At 33.5% G+C, this 22779-nt stretch overlaps 7 protein-coding genes across 12 annotated transcripts in view; 4 read left to right on the top strand and 3 right to left on the bottom strand.

Annotated features, from left to right (window-relative positions):
- The window catches only part of LOC143145428 (dynein regulatory complex subunit 7), a 161560-nt gene extending 161271 nt beyond the window's left edge, over positions 1-289 (top strand). For both annotated transcript variants that reach the window (XM_076308799.1, XM_076308800.1), the window contains exon 11: positions 33-289. In XM_076308799.1, coding sequence (XP_076164914.1) covers positions 33-236 — 204 coding nt within the window. In that variant the 3' untranslated portion in view covers positions 237-289. The remainder of the gene's footprint in view (positions 1-32) is intronic.
- Positions 193-2274, bottom strand: Bili (FERM domain-containing protein 8 Bili). 3 transcript variants are annotated; one of them, XM_076308803.1, is made up of 6 exons: positions 1895-2274; positions 1396-1836; positions 868-1322; positions 639-797; positions 393-564; positions 193-323 (listed from the first exon to the last, which is right to left on the bottom strand). In XM_076308803.1, exons 1-6 carry the CDS (start codon positions 1980-1982, stop codon positions 283-285), a joined length of 1356 nt encoding a protein of 451 aa, XP_076164918.1. In that variant the 5' UTR covers positions 1983-2274; the 3' UTR covers positions 193-282. The 3 variants fall into 3 exon arrangements, with proteins under 3 accessions (XP_076164918.1, XP_076164917.1, XP_076164919.1); XM_076308802.1 differs by having other exon boundaries at positions 269-564; XM_076308804.1 differs by having other exon boundaries at positions 269-564; positions 1396-1819.
- A 242-nt stretch (positions 2275-2516) lies between these two features.
- On the bottom strand, positions 2517-4537 carry LOC143145558 (eukaryotic initiation factor 4A-III). The gene is made up of 5 exons (XM_076309050.1): positions 4323-4537; positions 3812-4147; positions 3517-3739; positions 3192-3446; positions 2517-3114 (listed from the first exon to the last, which is right to left on the bottom strand). Exons 1-5 carry the CDS (start codon positions 4465-4467, stop codon positions 2862-2864), a joined length of 1212 nt encoding a protein of 403 aa, XP_076165165.1. The 5' UTR covers positions 4468-4537; the 3' UTR covers positions 2517-2861.
- A 189-nt stretch (positions 4538-4726) lies between these two features.
- LOC143145560 (MAD2L1-binding protein) lies at positions 4727-6269 on the top strand. Its single transcript, XM_076309052.1, has 3 exons — positions 4727-5005; positions 5283-5722; positions 5809-6269. The coding sequence occupies exons 2-3, from the start codon at positions 5331-5333 to the stop codon at positions 6173-6175; spliced, it is 759 nt and encodes a 252-aa protein (XP_076165167.1). The 5' UTR covers positions 4727-5005; positions 5283-5330; the 3' UTR covers positions 6176-6269.
- A 185-nt stretch (positions 6270-6454) lies between these two features.
- Positions 6455-8474, bottom strand: LOC143146152 (uncharacterized). The gene is given in 8 exon segments (XM_076310164.1): positions 6455-6535; positions 6675-6732; positions 6925-7148; positions 7150-7276; positions 7336-7509; positions 7582-7835; positions 7909-8072; positions 8250-8474. Coding segments are annotated over 7 exon segments (1062 nt in total). The 5' UTR covers positions 8053-8072; positions 8250-8474.
- Positions 8460-11896, top strand: H (transcriptional corepressor hairless). The gene is made up of 4 exons (XM_076309051.1): positions 8460-8888; positions 9371-9822; positions 9886-10689; positions 10767-11896. Exons 2-4 carry the CDS (start codon positions 9480-9482, stop codon positions 10799-10801), a joined length of 1182 nt encoding a protein of 393 aa, XP_076165166.1. The 5' UTR covers positions 8460-8888; positions 9371-9479; the 3' UTR covers positions 10802-11896.
- A 320-nt stretch (positions 11897-12216) lies between these two features.
- Positions 12217-22408, top strand: Mta1-like (metastasis associated 1-like). Of its 3 annotated transcripts, XM_076309518.1 has the most exons (14): positions 12217-12546; positions 12678-12904; positions 13949-14016; positions 14265-14358; positions 17058-17240; positions 18556-18807; positions 18906-19177; positions 19267-19455; positions 19540-19962; positions 20052-20652; positions 20736-20886; positions 20969-20997; positions 21170-21431; positions 21522-22408. In XM_076309518.1, the coding sequence occupies exons 2-14, from the start codon at positions 12790-12792 to the stop codon at positions 21658-21660; spliced, it is 2778 nt and encodes a 925-aa protein (XP_076165633.1). In that variant the 5' UTR covers positions 12217-12546; positions 12678-12789; the 3' UTR covers positions 21661-22408. The 3 variants fall into 3 exon arrangements, with proteins under 3 accessions (XP_076165633.1, XP_076165635.1, XP_076165634.1); XM_076309520.1 differs by lacking the exon at positions 17058-17240 and having other exon boundaries at positions 12217-12904; XM_076309519.1 differs by lacking the exon at positions 20969-20997 and having other exon boundaries at positions 12217-12904; positions 20736-20885.
- The last annotated feature ends 371 nt before the right edge of the window (positions 22409-22779 follow it).

Below are 22779 nucleotides of genomic sequence, written 5' to 3'. Positions count from 1 at the left end.
AAATAATATCTAAATACAAGTTCTTTATGCAGAATGAAGATTTAACTCGTGAAGAAGAAGAAGAAATATTACAGAAAATGAATGAGATCAAATTCATTCTGCTAACATTAGAATCCAGATTAAATCGCCACAGAGATTTAGTTCCGACACGATACAGAATGTTAGTGAATCGTTTGCAAGAAAATCCATATCTCATGGTACTGCAAAATAATTTTATCGATTACTCCAAATATTAATACAAGGTTGTATGATAGAATATACACACAACTCAAATAAATATATTTATTGAAAGGACCAAGAACCCATTTGTCCAATACATCGACCTGAAATCATTTTTAACTATGTATACTTTAAATGTTGGTTAAAAAGATTAGCATATTTGGCGTTACTACCTTCGTCATCGAAAGTGGCCAATGTGAATTTACTAAGTTTATTAGTGAAATTTCCGGTATTGCAACCTATCGAGTGATCCGTTAGACGTTCAATGTTCGCAACATCACCATTGGTCCCATGACAGCGATGTTCTTCGACAAAACCAGAGATTAACGTATCCATCATTATTGCCTATAAATAAAATAACTTTTTAATTCCAATATTCCATTATATAGCATCATCATTTTTCTATAAATAAACCATACTTGTCTTGAGAATACTTGTAGAATTTTATAAACTCGTGCTCCATTCTCTCGTACAGGAAACTGTAAGAATAGACAAGGCAGACAATCCAGATTGCCTTCATCAGAAGGTTTTGCCATTTCCCAACTAAGCTCTGAGTATCTCAGTCCCAATAATAAACTCTGCACGAAAATTACCTTTATTTAATTATATGTCTATTAATTAATTACTATATAAATTCATATTCCTTACACATTGCATATCGTCGACAATATAAACTCCTGATGAATTAATAGCTATAAGTACATGCATATCACGATTCGTGATCCATGAAGCTAGACCTCTTACAGGACGCTCGATCTGCCCTTGGAAAAAAGCTGCACCATAACATGGTAAACTCCAACAAAACTCTAAATATTTTCTGATAAGTTTTCTTGAATTTGTGTTAGTTCCTGTGTGATTAGGTATTCGTTTATATTGTTCAAGAAGACGTGCCTCAGGTGCTCCTTTTCCTCCTACCAATCCTAATCCAAGACCTAGCCCCAACAGCAAACTGGGAGAAGTATAGTGATGCGGTAAAAATCGACCACGATGTCTTCTGAAGAATGCTAATGTATGGCTTTGCGGATTGTATGGGCCGAGTTCGATGCGTGCTTGCAGTGCTCCCAAGCTAGCGTATCGTGCCTGTCCTTCGCACGGATAACGTCCTAAAAATGTACGTTAATGTATTAAGTAAATTAACAAAAAAAAATTGACTGAATCCTCAATGAAGTATTTGACCTTGCAGCACATTATTTCTAGCTTCTGCATATAATAGTTCCAACACTTTAGCTTCCTTTATTTGTTCTTCATCTGATCGAGAAAGAAATACATTTCTTCTGAGACACAGTAAAGGTTCTTCATCGCTCTCTTCTATTTGAGAACTATATTTTCTCACTAAGCGATTCCACTTTGCAGCCAATTCTATAGGTTTATGGCTCGAACGTAACTGAACTTCTAGCCTTGAAGAACAAAGCCACAAAGCAAACACTGTTTGTCCAGTAAGCAAAGGAGTTCTGGCTAATCCTAATTCTCCTTCTGTTTGTATTATTGCAAGAATTTGTTGCGCAGTGAAGTTCTGTTCGATATCCATTGTTAGAAAAACTCCAGTCATTAAATACACAGCTATTCGAACACTAGGTCTTCCCACGTTTAAATACTGTGGCTGATTGACCATCATTGCTAAATTCAGGATATTGTAATGAAAATTCATTTTTGATTAAATAATACGACTACTTACAAGTTGATGTATGTCCATCGGATTTATAATCATTTTGATAACGACGAACTGGCTGTCTTCGAATTGTACAATCCTCTTGTACTTCCATATCTGTTAATTTCTATTTAACCATGTATAGTGTCTGCTTAGCATTGCACTTTCTTCAAAATTCACAATTCAGAAATCCAATTTTGTGAAAATATTTGTTATTTCATTTATATTTTCTACTCTTAGTACTGTATATTAACACTAAATGTACTGTTATATTTAGTAATGTGTCAATGACCTCATAAATAATTTAGAGTATTTTATACAGTAATGTAACTGTAATTGGTATTTAAAAGATAAGTATTAAATAATTTCTTTGCATAGAGAAATAGAGCTACACTTTGCAAAGTAGACTGTAATTCATTTTTTTAGAGTACTAAACCAAAACAGTGCTCTGCTGCCATCTAAACCAGGAAACCAGTTATTGATTATTTCAAGTCAGTAGTATAACACAAGTTGCATCTGCAATTATTTCTATTTCTTTTAAACAAGACAAAACCTACATACAATAACATCGAAATGTAACTTTTATAAACATATGCATAGTAAATTTAAAAAATAACAATAAATACTGTATAAAATAATTTTATTAAATCTATTGTCTAATTTTAGGTGCACATAATACAATATTGAACATTTTAAGGTACAAATATTTTATTTCTCTGTTTGTAGTTTATTTTTATACCTCTGCCAGAAGTTTGTTACATTCTACAAAATCAATTAACTTTCTTATTTTTACTGTTATATTCCTTTACAGAACTTTCGCACATCAAAAACATGGAGACGTAAAAACTAATTTCACAGTCTTTACAAGTGATGTACTCTTCTAAGAGTAGTCACTTTTAAAAACTTTTTTATTTTTTTTTCAATTTTATGAAATTGAAATAAAAATAATTATTTTTGCGCAAATTCTTATTTAATAAAATTGTGAATCTTAAAATTATATTAAATCTGCTACATTCATAGGCATTTCGTCAATTTGCGTAGAATAATATTGTTCTATATCTCGAAGAATTCTTATATCGTCAGTTTTAACGAAATTAATAGAAACACCTTTCCTTCCAAAGCGACCCGAACGACCTATTCTATGAATGTATAACTCACGATTGTTAGGCAAGTCATAATTGATTACAAGCGACACTTGCTGAACATCTATTCCCCTTGCCCACACATCGGTTGTGATCAAAACACGACTGTAAAATAAAATAGCATGAAATAAGGGAAATTCTACTTGTAACATTATAATATAGATGTACACTTGAAAACACACCTTTGACCGGATCTAAACTCTTTCATTATGTTGTCTCTTTCTTTTTGTGGCATATCTCCATGCATAGAACAAACTGTAAAATTAGCCTCCCTCATTTTCTCAGTTAACCAATCTACTTTACGTTTAGTATTACAGAAGATTACAGCTTGTGTTATTGTCAGTGTATCATACAAATCACATAATGTATCAAACTTCCATTCTTCCCTTTCAACAGCTACAAAAAATTGCTTTATTCCTTCCAAGGTCAATTCATCACTGCAAATGATAACAAGTTATTATAAAGAAAACAAACTGCTTCCTTACATCTAGAAAATGTTGAACTTACCGTTTAACAAGAATACGAATTGGATCTGTCATGAATTTACTTGTCATTTCAAGAATTTCATGTGGTAATGTTGCAGATACTAGTACAACTTGTGTAGCAGGAGGTAGGTATCTGTATACATCATAAATCTGTTCCTTGAAACCCTTATTTAACATTTCATCTGATTCATCAAGAACCAACATTTTTATAGCTCTGGTTCTGAGAACCCGTCTTTTTATCATATCTGAAAATACCTAACCTTGTTTATTTATTCATTGTAATAACTTTATTAACTTTTATTGCATAATTAAATTACCAAATACTCTGCCAGGTGTACCAGATACAACATGCTGTCCATAATCTAGTTTTCTAATGTCCTCTCCAAGATTGGTGCCTCCAATGCAAGCATGACATTGAACATTCATAAAATCTCCTAACGCCAGAATAACCTTTTGTATTTGTGTTGCTAATTCTCTTGTAGGAGACAAAACTAATACTTGTGTTTCTCTGACTTGTGTATCTAAAGATTGTAATATGGCAATTGAGAACGTTGCCGTTTTTCCTGTACCAGACTGAGCTTGTGCGATTACATCTCGTCCCTTCATAATTGGTTTGATGGATCGTTGCTGAATAGCCGACGGTTTTTCAAAACCTATAATTAAAATATTATTTTGCATATATCTACAAACAACACTGTTAATAAAATAAGATCACACTATTACTGTTATTCACATTGATATATACATTAATTTATGAATAGAAACCAAATAATACACGAGTAGGTTATGTTTAAATGCCATAAAAAAATCATAAGACTATCACCATACCGTAAGCATAAATTCCTCGCAACAATTCATCTCTGAGTCCCATATTATCGAATGTTGGAATGACTTCCACATCTTCACTAGTTTCAAATTCAACATTTGATAAATCTTCTGTTTGTGCGACACGACGCGATTTTACTTCCGCCATTTTCGATATTAACTTTAAGAATGTCGGCCATAAATGATTTGAAAATAGTAAGGGTAGTGCGATTTTCTTCAACTAACAAGTTTGCCAACTTTGTAAAAAAAAATATAAATTACTGAATCTAAAATTTGTACTATATATATAGTTTGTATTAGTATAAAAAACATTATTTACCAAAGTACATTATATATATCTGTAACCTAATCTAGACCGCGCTACAAAAAGTATATTATTAAACGTAATAACATAACAACTGGTAGATTTCCACTTTAATTATAGTTTACTAGCTTCTTACAACCACACGCATTTGCACTATTAGCTGCTATCTTTCTGTCATCGCCTGGGCCAATAGCGACAATTCATGTGATGGTAAGTGAGTTAATAAACTATAAATTAGAGTGGAGATGTAAACATTCGTTACCCTTCTTCTTGCTGATGAACAGTAGTAATGTATAACTAATGCAAATATATCAAATCATATAATATTGATTGATATGAATATTTTGCTATTGAGGGCGCTACCTGTGCTATAAAACTAGCTGTAAGAATAATTTCGTTTGTTTACTACTAGATAAGAAATATCAATGACGTTTCCATTTTTTATTGCCAGCACTGCGAATACCGCTGAATGCTATAAGGCATACTCGCATTAGTGTGGAGGAACTTATTTTATAACAACGAATAACAAGAATTTAAATTAATAAAGTCTAATTAATATTCCTTTCAATATTAGAAATAGTATACCAGAATATTTTACATTACAAAAAAAATGTGTATTCATAATGTTGTATTTTAACGAAACACTTTGTTTAAATTAGGTTATGTGTCAGTTTGTTTACAAGCATCCTCAAAAAGATTAAATCGAAATGAATATTCACGTATCATTGGACGAACGTTTGACAAGTGATATTTGCGTGAAACTTATAATTGAACTCTTAAAATATATTTTATATCAGAAGCAGCAAATACCTTTTACATACGATTCATTAACTCAACTGCAAGCAAACATAAAACCAACTGACAGAAATTCATCCTCTATAAAAACTTTATTAAACTCCTTAAAATGTACATCCGAGCAGTTGACTTCACAATTTCACCTTGAAGGTTGCAGAGTCAAAGAAATTGCTATACTTATTGGTGCTACAATAATATCACCAAAGTTGCATATTAGATTGGAATTTCCATCCGATATTCTTAGTAGTGAAGAACATTATGAATGTAAGCATGCTTCTAGGAAACCTTTATTAAATTTAATGAGGTTAGTAAAAATAATTTTTGTAGAATAGACTTTTTATTTTTGCGTATTACCAATGTTATTAAAGTGTTATAAAATTAATTTTTTAGGTCAATGTTAGAATGTTCAGAATTTCAAGATGCAATAACTTCACCATTGAACCCTACAAACACTTTTGTATTAGTACAAAAAAGTGATAGTCACTCAATCTCCGAGTTTTTTTTACCTAAACCACAATATGTACCTCCAATACGAACTTCAAATTGTTTTTTAATTAAATTACACCACAGTGATCAAATAAAAATGGACTGTAATTGTATAGATATAGTGAAAGTTTACAATGAACTAACCGAATCTAATATCAATAAAGATAAGGACATTCAATATTTACATAATTCAAATGGAAATATTATAAACGTTCCTTATCAATGGTATCAATCTAGAGAAGTATTTAAAGGATTCAAATATGTAAGATAACTATCACATTATAAAAAATTGAAAAAATGGCTCTTTCTTTACTAATATGAAATTTTAGGCTAATTAAAAAAGATATACTAGCATAAATTAGAAATTCTTTTTAGAAAAACGAATTATAGAAAATACATAAATTGTGGTATAGAAATATGTGACTAATTATAAAATTTATGTACATCATATTTCTTTTTATTTTTTAAGATAGAACGTTAATAATGCAAAATATATTGATTTATACAATGAGGTTATACTTATTTTGATTGTAAATAAAATTTTAATATACTAAAGTAAAAACTTGTTTAGTAATCCTATAAAGTTTATGTACAAATTAAAATTTTTATTAATGAAGAATATCTGAAATGTCTACACAGAGATATTGCATTATTGAAATATATATGTTAACACAATTCTGGTAATATTAGTAAGTAATTAACTCTGCATCTGTACCTTTTAATTCAACTTATGAAATTGAACAAATAAATTTACATAAGAGTAAATTTACATATGTATATGATATTAAAATAAGTGGTTTGTAACATATTCTAATGAATTGATAATAACTTTAACATATTTGTAACATTCTTTATATCAGCAATAATTTGATTGTTTCTATTAAAGTTAACATAAATTTACGATAATTATTATGTTTGTAATAAATTCATGTTATAAGTACATAATTGTGAAGATTTTTCTTTTGTTTCACAATAATACAATATTTACATTTTTCAAATTTATGAAAGTAGTGAATTAACTAGTCTGTCTTTTCATTTTGGTTCTTGTTATGTATTTCTGTTTGATTATTTTCAGTTTTATTTAAGACATAGTTATTTGGAACTTCATAGATCCTGACTTGTAGAATTCTGAAGTCATTAATTATTATTATTCTGAGAATTAGTACCAGTAATCCTACAATCCAACTCCACATCATTATACCTGAAAAAATCTTAAAAGTGTTTAATAAATAATTTAATACTTGACCTTATTAAAAAAGTAAAATTATTAAATATTTGTAAAAAAGAAACCTGCAGCCAAATAAGCATTTTACACATGTTATATTCTTGAAAGTTATACATGTCTACATATCTATGTACAATTTCACATTCGCTGTAAATAGATTTTAATTAGAAAAATATTTATAAAATGTAATAACTGATGTTTCACACCTTATATTCTTTGGTATTTCATAAATGCTGCTTATTTTTAAGAAAATATTTTTTACATCCTTAGTAAATTCTTCATATCCTTTTTCCAAGTCAGCAGTAACATATGTTGTTATTATAGCAAATATTAAATTGAAAAACATTGCAAAAGGAATAATTCTCCATGGTGCTTGATATCTATGCATTAACATAATATCCATGGTTTTAAATTTTTATTGACAATCAAGAACAAAAATTATAATTACTTGCATCGCTATATCGTATCCACCTTTTCCACATATGAGAAATAAAATGAGCCATATTGTTCCAAATATGCAAGATAAAAAACATGTTATAAAGTATATGATGCATTTATTTCTGTAATCATAACTGGTGGTAACATAGTTCCACCATTCTGTATAATTTGAATTTCTTAAGTACTTATTAACTGTATCATCTAATTCTAGTTCCAACATCATAGCAGATTTTGCCCAAAGTGGACAATTACCATTAAAAATTTGTTCCTTAAAATTTTATAATAAAAAATTGAATTGGTGTTTAGAATATTGAGACGAAACAGAATTATTATTATTATACCCATATCAAGTAAAATAAAATACTGCAAACGTAACCGCTGATAGCGCACAGAAAGTAAAGAAATGTTTGTACAAGTTTCCACAAATAAGAAATATCGGCTGCATCGCGCTCAATAAGTTCCTTGTATTCTTCCAAAAGTTGCATCGAAAATCTTTGCGTGGAATCTTCGCAAACATAAATTGCAATTTACAAATATCTTTCATGAACAGTAGACCGGCGATCAAAAATATTGCGCGCCAAACTTCATTCGTGCCAAAAGACACGAATCTGATTGGTCTATCATAAGTGAACAAAATACAAACGACAACGAGATGAATGAATTTCAGGAATTACAAATTCACTTGTGTATTGTAGTAGAAATGATTATAACCGAAACTAGCAATCATTTGATAAGAATAGGTTGTTATGATTTATAAATTGCGAGTCGATTAAGACATTTAAATTGTCGATCGAAAATGAAATTCAATCTGATACTATTTTCTAAATGTTGGGCATATGATAGATTCAACGTAACTCGGTGCTTTGAAGGAAGTGTTGCAGACTGATCGTGGGAGTTGGACCGAGAAACGGAGGAACGTGCGGACCGCGAACCGCCACAGTGTTGTCGACGAGAAGGATACACGAAGGCGAGAAATTCTTGTTTTTTTTTCACATCCGAACATCGAAAATCACGAGGAAAACGATGGTGGACGCACGTTCTAAAGGGTCGTCGAACGAATAAGCTCAATTGCCGTGGACACGTAAACCTTTCGTGGGTGAAGTGAAACACATGTGTCGGCCGAACCGTGTTTTCCACTATAGAGTGCCCGTCCCGTGTTTGGTCCGTGAATATCTCGCGCTTAGAAAGCCAAGTTACACACCAGTTACAATAATTCGCAGAAAATATAACGCGGTTGGCTTCGAAGACATCTATTAACGTGATGAGCCGCTTCTTCGAGATGGAATAGAAGTCGTCGCAGAAGGCGGCAGTGCGTGGGTGGGTGGGTGTCTAGCGACTGCCACTCATGTATATCAAATTCCTTTTGGAATTTTGAACAAAATGTTGCTGACAAACCAATGATAGTGCCCTTTCTGATTTAATTTTATTCCGTTCAATTGATATATATTAATTGGCACATTCTCCAAACAATTCTTTTTGGACATAAGAAAAAATATTAGTTAAATTTCAGAGCAACGCTGCTCTTCACTGTCAATTTTTGACTAATGTCAATTTGACAGTTTTATACAAATGAAACCAATATGATTGTGTTTCTACATTGTTATCAACTTTGTTGATCCTAAAAGGAACCTACATAATCTGCTAATTTTGACACTATTGTCGAAAAATTTCTTTCATACAACCAACTTGTTGTTTGGTTGTGTAATATATCTTCAGTTTTGTTGAATTCTTTTATAAAAGATGTTTTCTCTAAATTGTAAAGTGAGAGTACTTTAACAAGTCTCTACCAATTATCGTTCACAGCTTTAAGAGAAGGACGTTAAGAAGTTCTGCCTCTTTTCTATAATTGACATTAAGAGGCTAAAGTATGAAAGGTCAAGCGGAGGAAAATGGATATCGATAAAGTGTCAGCATGCGTGAGAAGTCAGCAGAATGTCATGCTCACGCAGGTCACGTGAGGGGCACAACAGAAATGTGCTCACGTGATCCTCCTACATTGCATTCAACCCTTACCAAGGCAAATGGTAAAAATTCAAGTCCCCAGCCAACTCATCATTCGGAAACACGTATTGACAGCAATTTGCTTCCAACGCCTGGTGGACGGTTAAAATTTTTTAAAGATGGAAAATTTATTTTGGAGCTATCCCATCGTAGAGATGGAGAAAGAACTACATGGTTTCCAGTTCCAAAGAAAACCTTTTGGCCACCTGCTAGCACAACTCCAAATAGGCAGGAGAGTTCTACTTCTCTAAGTGGTAAGTTAAAAAATAATATTTTTATTGTAATTTGGTAATCTTAATGTCTTTTTATATTTGCAGTCTCTGATGATAATTCATCAGTTCAGTCAAGTCCTTGGCAAAGAGATCATTGTTGGAAACAAGCAAATCCAAGACGTAGGATATCCACAGAGTTTAATTTTTACTATTATAGAAATCCAAGAAATCGTCTGTGCACACATCCTCGCTTAATTGCAAGAAAACGTAGACGTCCATTAGATCCAACTTTACACCTACTTGTTCCAGAATCAGTAACAAATTATGCTAAGCCAATACGCAAAACGAATGGTACATCAACGGGAAAGGGTTTAAATTTAATCATCGACAAATTAGCACGCCTTCTAGATCCTAATGTTGTTTCACCGCGCAAACGCATTTTGCGTGAATTGGAAAGAGTATCATTAGAAGACCAGGCATCCAAAAGACGTGCAACACCACAGCCTGTTTGTACAACAAGTGCTCCAACTCCTTCGCCAAAACAATTATCATCATACAGTATAACAAGTATCTTGGGAGAAGATAAACCAAGTCATGAGCAAGGCTTTTTGAGAAATTTATTGAAGCCAGATGACAGACAAACTGTGAAATACTCATCAAGTAACTCGTATCCAAGGGTACGAGTGGATCCATACATTGGTACTACAAATACACCTCTTCAGCATCCACTTTATGGTGTACCAATGTTACCTCCTGGACCATATAGAGCACCCTTATGGATGCATTATCCATCACCCGTCCATTATCCACCTCCTATGCCATTGTATGCACCACCACCACCTCATCCTCCATCTCCTCCAGTTCATCATTACAAAGACTACAGGGAACAAACTCTCACACCTCCTTCAGGTAGATGTTCAAAAACATTCTTGTTTTATTAAATATTGAAAACAGCACTAATTTACAATACTCTGCTTTATTCATAGATATGCCTCTAAATCTGTCAAAGCATGCGGGTTGAATCTCAGGATCCTAAAAGCTGGTGCCTTATTAATGGACAAAACTGCGCAAACACTGCCCGTGCAACGACAATGCGATATATTAGTATTTTTTTATCCATAAACAATAGTATCATAGTAAGTAGAAATATGCAACCAGAGGAACAAAGTCTGGATGCTATACTTGTACATACAAATGCATAAACTGTCAAGAGTTGGCATAGGTATTTTATATTAATATTAAATTAAATCATGAGTAGTATTATACAATTTTAATGTAATTAATACTATGTATGTATTACATAATTCTTTACCTTAGACATGCTCACTGCTTTTGTCCAATTATAAGAAGAAAAGTTTCATAATTCGACTGTTCAAAACACATGAATGTGTTTACATTTTAAGATTGTTGAATTTGTTTTATATTTCAATTATTTTTACTACTCATGATTCGGATAACACAATGAAAGAAAAAGGAGCATGCTCTGATCTTATGCATCTCATTTATGCATTATCTTGTTATTCTTATTAATGTTACTATCATTATTATCATTAATAAATGATACGACTATCCACTTTGAAAGATTCATAAGAAAGACATAGAATTATGTACAGAACAGATTATTACCTATATTTAGTATAAATAATTATTCCTACGAATAGTAATATGATAATAAATCTAGGTTAATAGCATCCACAACAGTATACATTTATTTATATAATATTAATGAACAAAACAAAATTGCTTGGTAAAGACCGTGGGGTGTGCCTTAAATGATTGTCTAAATTGCAAAAAACTAAATTATGAACATTTTCATGGATATGTATTACTATTACTACTACTATTACTACTATTACTATGTACATATGAATATAACTTTGCGTTACATATTTGCATCAAATCGACATATTCGTCACTATTTATTATTAGTCAGGCGCATTACCAAACATTTTACGCGAAAGGCAAGCTCACACAGGCTCTACAAACTAGTGAGTAATTTTAATTATTCATTTACGTACACTTTTTTTATTAATTGAAACAGATGAAATATGTGACTGTGCGCAAGCAATTGTATAGAAAGACTAATTTCGTAAATATATAAATATTTCATATACTACACAAAAGATGTTCATTTATTGTCTCTCATTGTAAATACATTTAAATTTGCAGTAAATTTATATTTATTTAATAAAATAATAATCAAGGTATACAATCTATAATATTTGCAATACAAATTTTAACAGTTTTTCCTGTATTGTGTAGTGTAATACCCTATGGATAAGTTATTACGATACATTTGTAAAAAAATATAAAGAATTTAAATTTCGCGGTTGAATTTGCGAGTGCGCTGAAAAATTGGCTCTACCGTCTGACTACCCCCCACTTTTCAATAGGGTAACGCAGACGCTCTCGAGACCGCGCAATCGTCGGGTCTTGGTAGTATCCGATCCGTGGCCTTGTTTTGTGGTATTCGTTGACCGGGTTGTAACGTCCCGATCGCGCGTTTTCTACCGAAAATTCGGAAAAGTAGGTTTTCGCAGTCGGCTGAAAGGAACGAACAACCGCGTAAAGTTTAAGATCGTATGTCTCAGTGGAGTTTCGAATGCACGCGGGTTTGGAGGAATCCGAGTGAACCCAGCTCCGGTAGAGGGGAGCAGGCAGTTTTGCCTGGTCGTATATGTAGCCCGCTCGGCAAAATGAAAATGGCGGTGTTCCCGTATGAACGGTGCAACGGCCACTGACGATGTTCGTCACGGTAACGAACACGTGAGCTGAATCAAGTGTTGGATTTTCACGCGCTTGTCTACATTCACGAGGATTGTTCAGTGTCACATTATAGGCGGGAACGAGTCGGTGCAAACACGATATAGGATAGCCAGCGCGATCTTTTTTTTTAGTCGATCGAGGGACAAACAAACACGATGGAGTGACACCGCGAAGTGTTGACTCCGTGGACAAGTGGGAAGTGTCGGCTAATACATTCGCGTAGTTGGAGGACGAAAAGCCTTCATGCCGATGCCGGCCGAATACCACGAGAACCACGGTAACCACGAGAACGCTAATTTCGCTCTCGGGGCCACACAGGACGCCAGCAACATGACGGCCAACATGTACCGGGTGGGAGGTAAAGTAACCGTACACATTCCGCCGGCTGATGGCCACGCGTCGAGTCTCGAGCGCAGCTTTAATTAACCCGAGAAATTAATGTTTGCAAATGGTGATCGCGATGGCGTCCCTTGTATCTACGTTTTACCCGCGCTCGGCCCCTCAACTTTCCTCTCTTCATCTGGATCTCCCATCTTCTTCCCCGCTCTCTCTTATAGCGTCCTATACGTACGTACATCTGCTTTCCTTCTACTCCCTCTTACCCACTCTCTTGCCCTTCGTCCAGGTCATGCTAATTTTTTACATGATAAATCCCGATGATTAAAATTCAATATTCGAATATTTGACTCTATTTTTTTTTTCCACCTCAAGCAATCCTTCCGATTTTCGTGTACAATTTTTCGCGCCAATGGTCTATAAAATCATTAATTTATATAAAATGATATTTTTGTTTCTTCAATGTTACACAGACAACAAAATGAACATCGAGTAATGCAGCGTTGCCTGTATGATGCAAAGTGGAAAGTTTAGAAAGAATTTACGATTTGTACATTTTGCTGTTCTCTTTTTTATTATTAGTCAATAATAATGTTGTATTTTTATTTTGCAATACTTGCGAATTTTCAGTACGTGGTTTATAAAATTTTTTCCAATATTTTTCCTCTTATATTGTATGTATCTCTCGTGTAGAGATATCATTATTTACATATTCGTATGAGACCTTTTATATATTACGCGCGCGCACACACACACACTCACTGCGTGTGTATAATACGTTGTGTGTGTGTGTGTGTGTGTGTGTGTGTGTGTGTGTGTGTGTGTGTGTGTGTGTGTGTAATACGTCACATTGAAACATTGTATCAAAGGAATAATACTTATTTATAGTAATCAAATTTTCCTCTAGAATTATAAATATACTGTCGCGCGCGTGCACGCACACACACACGTATATTCACTTATTGATATTATTGGTACAATGCATCGAAAGTATGATTAATTAAATTTATATACATACTAACTTTTGAAAATGTATTAAGTAGACTGTTCTTCTTTTAATTTGTAGATTACGTATATTTTGAAACATCTTCCACATCTCCCTATCAGATTAGAAGGATAGAAGAATTAAATAAGGTAAGGAGTAATATTTTTGTCAATAACTACAGATTCCTATTAGATCATCGGAAATGTATACATCCATGGTTTCTTGGACTTAATATAAATGAAAATTCTGCATTGCATGATCTTAAATTTAGGCCTTATTGAACTAGATGTACTATTATACATTATATCATGGTTTATGTCTTTATACACTATTTATAGAATTTATTTATTAATGTTCTTGGGTTTAGTTCTCAAATGTATATAATTTGTTATTTTAGACTGCAAGTGGAAATGTTGAAGCAAAAGTCATGTGCTTCTTCAGGCGGAGGGATTTACCTCCTACATTAATCATGCTTGCAGATAAACATCAATGTAAGTGAAATTTATATTGTTCCACAAACTATGGTTCTCATACTTTATTTGTAAAATATTACAATCATTCAATCTTTTACTAAAAGTATCTTAGCATTTGATTATTATCTATTTTAATAATGAACAAATATTGAAGAAAGTTTATTTCAAATGGTTTTTTTTAGATCTACATATTTTTAAAGTAATTTATACTAAAAATTCCATTACATTATGACAAATTTATAAAACCTTTGACACTTATCTAAATTAATTAGTAATGTTTAAATGATTGAATAGTGATATTAATATATTGAACAAACGAGAGTAATGTCATTTATGTTGCTTCTCGCTACCGCACAAATCGATAGTCATCCGCAGATGAAGAAACCTGAATCGTTCCTCTCGTATAGCGCAAAAGCTCATTTTCGTATCGAAACTTTCTATAAACTTGACCGGTATCGTTGCTTCGAATTATGTATACACATACTGCAATTAGCGATCGAAAATTTGAAAAGTAACCGTGCGAGAAAAATATGGCATGCAACCGTTACTGTTTACAAAATACATTTCTGACTGTTCCTGTAAGCTATTTTTCATAAGCTTAAATCTAAGTTGTTTAAGATAATCTAAACGAAATCACAAACAATGAGTATTCTCTCTTCAAAAATGTTAGATGTTGCAGTTCGAATTAAGATGAAAAATTTGTCAATTTTTGTTCTATTTGCAACGTTGTAATATATCTATATCTTCCGAATAGAAGTTCAAAGACCTCGGTACCAGGATAACATGCATTCGCGTGAAAGGCGACACACTTCAATATGTTCTATCATATACAGAAAAATAACGCACCTCTCAGTAAAAAGTTCGCTCGGTTTTACGTATCTCAACATATACATTTATGTATATACGCGTCGTGTAGTGCGTTCACGCGCGCGCGCGCGCATGTACCTATATGTGTATGTGCGTGCGTGGGAGCGCGCATGTGTGTGTACTCTGAACCTTTCTCGATTTTTCCTTTGCAGTGGCAAAGATAATGAGACGCGGGGATTTGGGGGTGGGAATGTATAATAAGTAAAGTTGGGGGGTGGCAGAGGGGTGGAATGGGGGTTGTATCGATCTGCAGGGGGTGGGTTGGGGGTGGTGCACCCGCTAGCCCACTACCTCCTCCACCTCTTTCTACCTCTCACCCGAGTCCCTCATACCACCCCACCTTTCCTCCCGCCACCCTGAACTAAATGAATGACTGACGCAGGGGTTGGTCGGGTATGTGTGTTACGTGTACTCTGACACAGACTCGTAAGACACCGATAGAACGTACACGATAAACCGGGCACATAGTCATATACGAATAACGGGCAGAGAGAAAACAGAAACGCACACACGCGTGTGTGCCTGGGCGAAAATGGTATGGGGCCCACTAGCCATCTTCGTTTTAAGCATTTACTCTACCCCGCTTCTCTTTCCCTCCCTTCTCTTCTTTTATTCTCTCTCTCTCTGTCTCTGTGTGTGTGGGCGTGCGCGCGCGCGTGCATGCTTATATGTATGTATGCATGCATGTATATATGGATGGATTGATGCATACATGCATGCACGCGCACGTGTGTATACGCGAATGTACACTCTCATTCTGTTTCTCTCTGCTTGTGGCTCTATGTTCGTCCGCCGGTATTTGCTTCGAATCGGGTTCCCCCCTTCCTCTACCATTTCTGTACTTTGCTCTTCTGTACCTCGAATTTCACGAAAAAAATATACGAACCTTTGTCTTGTCCAGAGTCGATATTTTTATGCGTTGAACGTATGAAAGGGTTACAGCAAGGACGTACTCTAGGGATCGGATGTTTTTACTGATTTTTTTTTTTTACCCTTTTCCATTAATAATGAAAATTCAATTGGTGATTCGAAATTGAAAAGAATCTTGAGGTTCTTGAAGATTTGAGAAATTGATCGAGATTTTACCAGTGCTCTCTACCAATATTTCCTGTAATATTGTACCGACAAGAGAATGTTTTTTAATATATTTTATAACGGTTAAAAGTTGAGGGGATTTTTAAATATTTATTTAATATTTTCTTGAAAAGTTTTTTTTTGTGAATAATGTACAACTATTATTATAATAAATACTATTTTGCCAAAGTCATAATTCTATATAAATTATAAAATAATTAGTTTTAGGGGAAAATGCTAGAGAATTTAATGTTATAGAAAACGAAAATATTTAGAAAAGAAATACATGAATTTCCTTTTTCTTTGTATAATATGGTATGCTCTATGTTCTTTTTCATGTTTATCTTAAATTATATGAATACATGTTTTAATATAATATAAATACATAAACAAGAAAATGAATAAATATCTAAAACAATTTATATGTATGAATATTATCTACATAAGTATGTAATGTTCTTAAATAATTAACATAAAAGGTTGTTGCCAGTAGCATAAGTACTCTACATTTGAACCATAAAAGTACAATACAGTTGTAAATAGAAACGCGACTGGAATTGGTTGACAGAATCAAAATTGTTTTTTATATCATTACATAATCAAAAATAATAATTAATAGAATTATTGGTCAATGGTTTGAGAAATGTTATACATCTACAGTTTTGAATCTTTTTAATTATAAAATACAACAGCATGTATTAAAGTTGTATTAAAGAAAGAATGCAATACAATAAAAATGAGAAATAGTAGAGTGGGTTTTATGATACAAATTGCAGTGGCAAGCGCGGAGCAGCAGAGGTCAGATTCCCCTGCAAGCACGCAGAGTCAGAAACTGGAGAATCCAGATACTACTAAGGAAATGACTAGTAAAGATGGGATTGGGCCCAAAGTGATGAACAAAGGGGGCGGGAAGGGGGGCTGGCTGAAGGCCCCACTATCAGAGGCTCAAGAGCCTCATGGTGAGTGAGCAGTCAATTAAAAGGTGCTCCTTACAAATGAATCTTAGTAATGTATATGTACCATTTTGATAAAAATATGTAGATATTAAAATTTAATCCATTTAATGTTAAAAATAATAGAATATTTGCTTCAGTTATCAATATATGTTACTAAATGATTAATTTAACTTTTTCATAAACATTGCATGCAAATGTATATGAAACAAATAGAAATCGGTATTAAATATTGTAGCTTTGAAGACAGTGAGCCTTTTTCTTGCATTCTTTAAATTATTTGATCACATTAAAAGTATGGGTTATTGTACAGGGATTCATGAGTAAGTACCCTATAATGTGCACCTTTTGATTGTCTCATTAGTCTCATATAGAAGCCAGTGATGATATAAGGCTAATGACTAGCGGCGGGATTTATAAACATCTTTGTAATCTTGGTGAATGCCAAAAGCCTAGGATAAATTCACTGTAAGGCCAAAGAAACAATAAATTGGGTTTAACTATAACCTCTTCTTTGAAGTTATGTAAGTAGGGGTTTACTTGTTTTTCAATAAATGTGAATCTTTATAAACCCATACATTCCGTAATAATATACTATCATAATCATTTTCATTGTTCCTTATAATTTCTATCATTTTCTGTAGATTTTGTTCTCAAAGGATCATTGTAATGATCTATTTCATTTCTGGTCATACTTATTCAAACAACTCCATCCAAATCAATCATCTTACCATTTTAAAAAATCCCGCCGCATAAAATGATATTTCTTTAGTAATCTGAGGCTTCTTTAAACAATTTACATTCCTTAGAGAATTAATTTCATTTTTGTTATGATAGATAATATATCACTTAAGATTGTTTCCATTTCCTTTTTTTTGTTGCCCGCTCTTGCTCATATTTTTAGTTCAGTGTTGTAAGTTTTGATTGATTCTGCCACATTCCTGCGTTTCATTTACATTTAATTTCTGTATATTAAATCAAAGAAAAAGTATGACAGGCTAAAACTGCATGAACAAGTTTACTGGCCTTTAGGGAAAATACTTATCTCAGAAGAATATCAGTGTTTATTAGTACAAAAGATTTATACTAAAATATTTAATTAAAGTTATAAGTATTTCCATTTTGAGTTTTAAATTTCTATTATTATTATGTTACATATAAAATAATGAAATTGTCAAAAATTTGTCAAATATTAAATGTTTTCAGTTTCTTTATTTTCTTCACATTCAAGTGAAGTACTTTTTTTATTTATGCTTTTTCTAACATCAATTTAAAAATAATGGTAATAAAATATAATTTTATTTAAATTGTTCGTATGCAGGGATGGAAGAAAATGTAGTAGGTGCTGGAGGAGTTACAGAATTAAGTTCTAAACAACGTCATCAAATGAAGCACAGAGAACTATTTCTATCGCGTCAGGTGGAAACAATGCCGGCAACACATATAAGAGGCAAATGCTGTGTAACTTTGTTAAATGAAACAGAATCTTTACTAAGCTATTTGAACAAAGAAGATTCTTTCTTTTATTGCTTAGTATTTGATCCTGCTCAGCGCACTTTACTTGCTGACAAAGGTATTTATTTACATAAAAAAAATATTCAATAATACAATCACTCATATTATATTCTTTTCTCTGTATATTTTAATTTTAATAAACATATAATATTACAGGCGAAATTAGAGTAGGCAGTAGATATCAAGCTGATGGTATAGCGCCATCTCCGCTCACACCTGCTGAAAGGGAATCGGATCCTCGTAGGTTGCAGGATTTAGAAACTTTGGTTTGGACACCACGACATTCGCTAACAGACCGTCAAATTGATCAATTCCTCGTTGTCAGTAGATCCGTAGGCACATTCGCAAGAGCTTTAGACTGTTCATCTTCAGTTAAGCAGCCCTCTTTACATATGTCTGCAGCAGCTGCATCAAGAGACATTACTCTTGTAAATATCATTATATCACCGTCATTTCAATATAAATTACATTCTTTTACAAGTGAAAGATTTTTATTTATTTCTGTTTATATTTATAGTTTCATGCAATGGATACTTTGCATCGGCACAATTATGATGTTGCAAAAGCAATGTCGTCTTTGGTGCCTAGTACTGGTCCAGTATTATGCAGAGACGAAATGGAAGAATGGAGTGCATCTGAAGCAAATCTTTTTGAAGAAGCCCTTGATAAATATGGGAAAGATTTTGCTGATATTCGTCAAGACTTTGTAAGTGTACATAGTAATACATCTAAAAACTAAATTTCAATTTTCTCTTATTGATGATTTATTTGAATGAATATTGTATTTTAGTTACCATGGAAAACATTAAAGAATGTTATCGAATATTATTATATGTGGAAGACAACGGACAGATATGTACAACAAAAGAGGGTAAAAGCTGTAGAAGCTGAAAGTAAATTGAAACAGGTTTATATACCAAATTATAATAAGACAACACCATCTACAACTGCTCCTTCTGCAGCAACAATTGTACCTCTTGGTAATAGTAATAGTAACAGTAATGGAAAACCAACTAGTGTTCTCAATGGTAATAGCAATGGTAATATGACGACTGATAATACCGGAATATTAATGGTCGGGGTTAGTGGTAAGCCGTGTGAAAGTTGTCAAGTTATGCAAAGCCCACAATGGTATGCTTGGGGTCCATCACATATGCAGTGTCGCCTGTGTCAATCCTGTTGGACGTACTGGAAGAAATATGGTGGTCTTAAGGTACATTTAAATTAGATACGTTTTCTAATTAGTAAAAAAGTATATCTATTTTATAATTTATATTTATTCTTTTTTCATGGGATCTTTAGGTTCCATCACGTATCGACGATGTTGATTTGGAAAGAAAAAGAGGTGGTACAGGCTCAGACGAAGAAAGTAAAGGAATTGGCGGTGCTCATAGACCGCATCGTTGTAGCATTCCTTCTTGTGGTAAAGAATTCAAGCTCAAAGCACATCTGAGTCGTCATTATGCAAGTGCTCATGGCGTTGATTTACGTGGAAGTGGAGCAAGTGGAGGTGGTGGCGGTGGATCTCCTAGACCTGTGATGAAAACTCGTTCTGCATTTTATTTACGTACTTCAGCTCTGGCGCGAGCTGCACGAAGACTGTGTGCAGCACAATTACGTACACGCCATGCAGCACGAGCACCTCATCAACCTGTAAATGCAGCACCACTGCGACATCTTTGCGCCTCCCCTCAATTAACATCAAAAAGTCCTGCAGAGTTACGTATTTTAGCACGCGCTGTGCGACCTCGACCTCGTCCACGTGTAACCGATATAGCGACACGTTTAGGCGATCATCCGGCCCCACGACAACCTGGAGATTGGGATTGGTTAGCTCTTACGGCACCAGCACAACGAAAAGAACCTGATCGCGTTTCTTTTCCTAAACCACCAAAAGCACCAGGTACGTAATGAATTGATAAGTATAACTTTTATTCATAACATGTACATAAAACATTTAATATTGTTATAACGATGGGGTTGTAGATGGAAGCCTTTTATACGAAAGGGTGCCAAATAAATCCGAAGTGGATAGGCTGCCAGTAACCCCGCCTCAGCCACAACCTAGTATGCAAACACAACAAACAATATTGAAACGCACAAGACCGCCGTTTGACGAGATCAACGGATCAGATGGTAAGTTTCAGGATCATGTACTTATTAATGTATTTGCGATTAAATTTTAAATCCTAGTACTGAATGTGGTCTCTGTTTACTGGCTTCTACTCTGATGTGGATTGGGATGAAGGTAAACTAATTCAGTGCCTACGAGTCTAAGTACACATCAAATAAATAATCAAAGTCATTAAATTATATAATTTATCATTTAATTCATAGGAACATTGGTTTAATAATTCCGTATCATCATGAAATTTCCTCCAATTTTTTGAATATCGTATAAATTTTCTTATCTTTAATAGGTATTGCCCTAAGTGCAGGGCTCCCTGGTGGACCACCTGCAAAAAGAGCTCACCATTCTCAACAACTGCATCCAAAACATACTTTGGAACACACTGCGCCTCCTGTTCTTCCACTAGCACCACCTCTAAATGGAAGAGCTGCCCACCCACATACCTTGCCTCATGGTGGTCCTCCATTGTCTAGAAGTAACGCACGTAAACAAGTTATTTCATGGATGGACGCACCTGATGATGTTTATTTTCGCGCTTCGGATCAGACAAAGTTAGTGTTTCAAATTTCATCTAGAATATAACATATTATATATCATACCTCACAAGTTTACAATTTGATGGTATTATTGTCACTTTATAGAAGACTTAGAAGAACTCTTTCATCTGTGGAACTTCGAAGAGCAGCGCGCAAACCGTGGCGTAGATTACCAGCTCCTTTACATCCTCCTCATCCACAGAGAGCAGTACGCGGTGATGATATGGTCGTTATTTTGGACTGAATCAACGATACAATCAATCAGGCAAATTGATGAAACTTCAGTTTGCTATGAGGGAATCATGCTGTTATTGTAATTTTAATGCCAGAGTGACTACAGTGAAGATATACCAGCTTTATGTATTGTCATTGGCAGCTCTGACGTTGAGCAAGGACTAATCACTGTTCGGAATTTTTTCAATAATTTTCGAGACAGTAATTCGCCGAAACTGAAGGCCTCGCTTAACCGAATTTGCATATTGCACTGACATCGCTGAAACATACTTCACATGTATGGACGACGAAAGGCGATTACTCTGGAACGAACATTCATCGAATCTTTAAAAAAAAAAAAAATAGAAAAAAATGAAAATAAGAAATCAAGTCATTCGCCGTGAAACATGATTTTCTATTCGTATTAATTAATTATTGTTGTTATTAATAATAATTATTAATAATTGAATGTACATATACATCATACCACACATTCATACATGCATAGCCAGGCAACACACAAGTGTCCAACGAGTGCTGGACACGAGTTCTACGTCGGTTAAATTGGCCCATACCATGCGCATCAGCTCACGAAGAATGTTACGGCCGTGCGCGTAACAGAGACGAGTGCGAGAGTGAGTGAAAGCGGGTGAGAAAGGATATGAACGTACGGGAGAAAGAAAGAAAGAATGCTCATTGTGAATATTTTTATTAAATTTTCAAGTTTGATGACTTCCGTCGCAACAATTAATAAATAAACATAAGCATAAGTGGAAGAATATACTAGTCCTTTTTCCGCTTAATCCAATCTCCTTTTATGATTAATTGCCGAATAGAATGCATTATAAAATTGGGTTTTGTTACATTAACACTATATTTGATAAAAGAATGTCCGTATGACGTATATTCAGTACTCTCATTTCAATGATCACCAAGAAAGCTGGTTTTTCGATTTACCACGGTAAAATTAATAAATATTTTGATAATATAAATAGATTATATAATTGTTTTGTACAACAAAATTTCAAGAAATACTTTCATTTTTGAAAAATTAAAAATTAGAATTATATATTTGTTTTAAATTATTAATACATATGGGTATATAATATTATACTATTATATTTAGAATTGATCAAAATAACTGCTTAGT

Source organism: Ptiloglossa arizonensis, chromosome 4, assembly GCF_051014685.1.
Source record: "Ptiloglossa arizonensis isolate GNS036 chromosome 4, iyPtiAriz1_principal, whole genome shotgun sequence".
In the NCBI taxonomy this organism is placed as follows: Eukaryota; Metazoa; Arthropoda; class Insecta; order Hymenoptera; family Colletidae; genus Ptiloglossa; species Ptiloglossa arizonensis.
The sequence above is the reverse complement of the archived record's forward strand: the minus strand, read 5'-3'. Positions and strand labels throughout refer to the sequence as shown.

What these genes read in the sequence shown, in the direction of transcription:
- Bili (XM_076308802.1), bottom strand. Translation starts at nt 1,982, where the DNA reads ATGGAAGTACAAGAGGATTGTACAATTCGAAGACAGCCAGTTCGTCGT. An exon ending in TAGAAATAATGTGCTGCAAG is followed by an intron (nt 1,323 to 1,395) that starts GTCAAATACTTC and finishes GTACATTTTTAG; the next exon opens with GACGTTATCCGTGCGAAGGA. An exon ending in TTGTCGACGATATGCAATGT is followed by an intron (nt 798 to 867) that starts GTAAGGAATATG and finishes ATTTTCGTGCAG; the next exon opens with AGTTTATTATTGGGACTGAG.
- LOC143145558 (XM_076309050.1), bottom strand. Translation starts at nt 4,467, where the DNA reads ATGGCGGAAGTAAAATCGCGTCGTGTCGCACAAACAGAAGATTTATCA. An exon ending in GCGAGGAATTTATGCTTACG is followed by an intron (nt 4,148 to 4,322) that starts GTATGGTGATAG and finishes TTTTAATTATAG; the next exon opens with GTTTTGAAAAACCGTCGGCT. An exon ending in TACACCTGGCAGAGTATTTG is followed by an intron (nt 3,740 to 3,811) that starts GTAATTTAATTA and finishes AGGTATTTTCAG; the next exon opens with ATATGATAAAAAGACGGGTT.
- LOC143145560 (XM_076309052.1), top strand. Translation starts at nt 5,331, where the DNA reads ATGAATATTCACGTATCATTGGACGAACGTTTGACAAGTGATATTTGC. An exon ending in CCTTTATTAAATTTAATGAG is followed by an intron (nt 5,723 to 5,808) that starts GTTAGTAAAAAT and finishes TTAATTTTTTAG; the next exon opens with GTCAATGTTAGAATGTTCAG.
- H (XM_076309051.1), top strand. Translation starts at nt 9,480, where the DNA reads ATGCGTGAGAAGTCAGCAGAATGTCATGCTCACGCAGGTCACGTGAGG. An exon ending in GAGTTCTACTTCTCTAAGTG is followed by an intron (nt 9,823 to 9,885) that starts GTAAGTTAAAAA and finishes TTATATTTGCAG; the next exon opens with TCTCTGATGATAATTCATCA. An exon ending in AACTCTCACACCTCCTTCAG is followed by an intron (nt 10,690 to 10,766) that starts GTAGATGTTCAA and finishes CTTTATTCATAG; the next exon opens with ATATGCCTCTAAATCTGTCA.
- Mta1-like (XM_076309518.1), top strand. Translation starts at nt 12,790, where the DNA reads ATGCCGATGCCGGCCGAATACCACGAGAACCACGGTAACCACGAGAAC. An exon ending in GCTTGCAGATAAACATCAAT is followed by an intron (nt 14,359 to 17,057) that starts GTAAGTGAAATT and finishes TACAAATTGCAG; the next exon opens with TGGCAAGCGCGGAGCAGCAG. An exon ending in GAGATCAACGGATCAGATGG is followed by an intron (nt 20,887 to 20,968) that starts TAAGTTTCAGGA and finishes TCTGTTTACTGG; the next exon opens with CTTCTACTCTGATGTGGATT.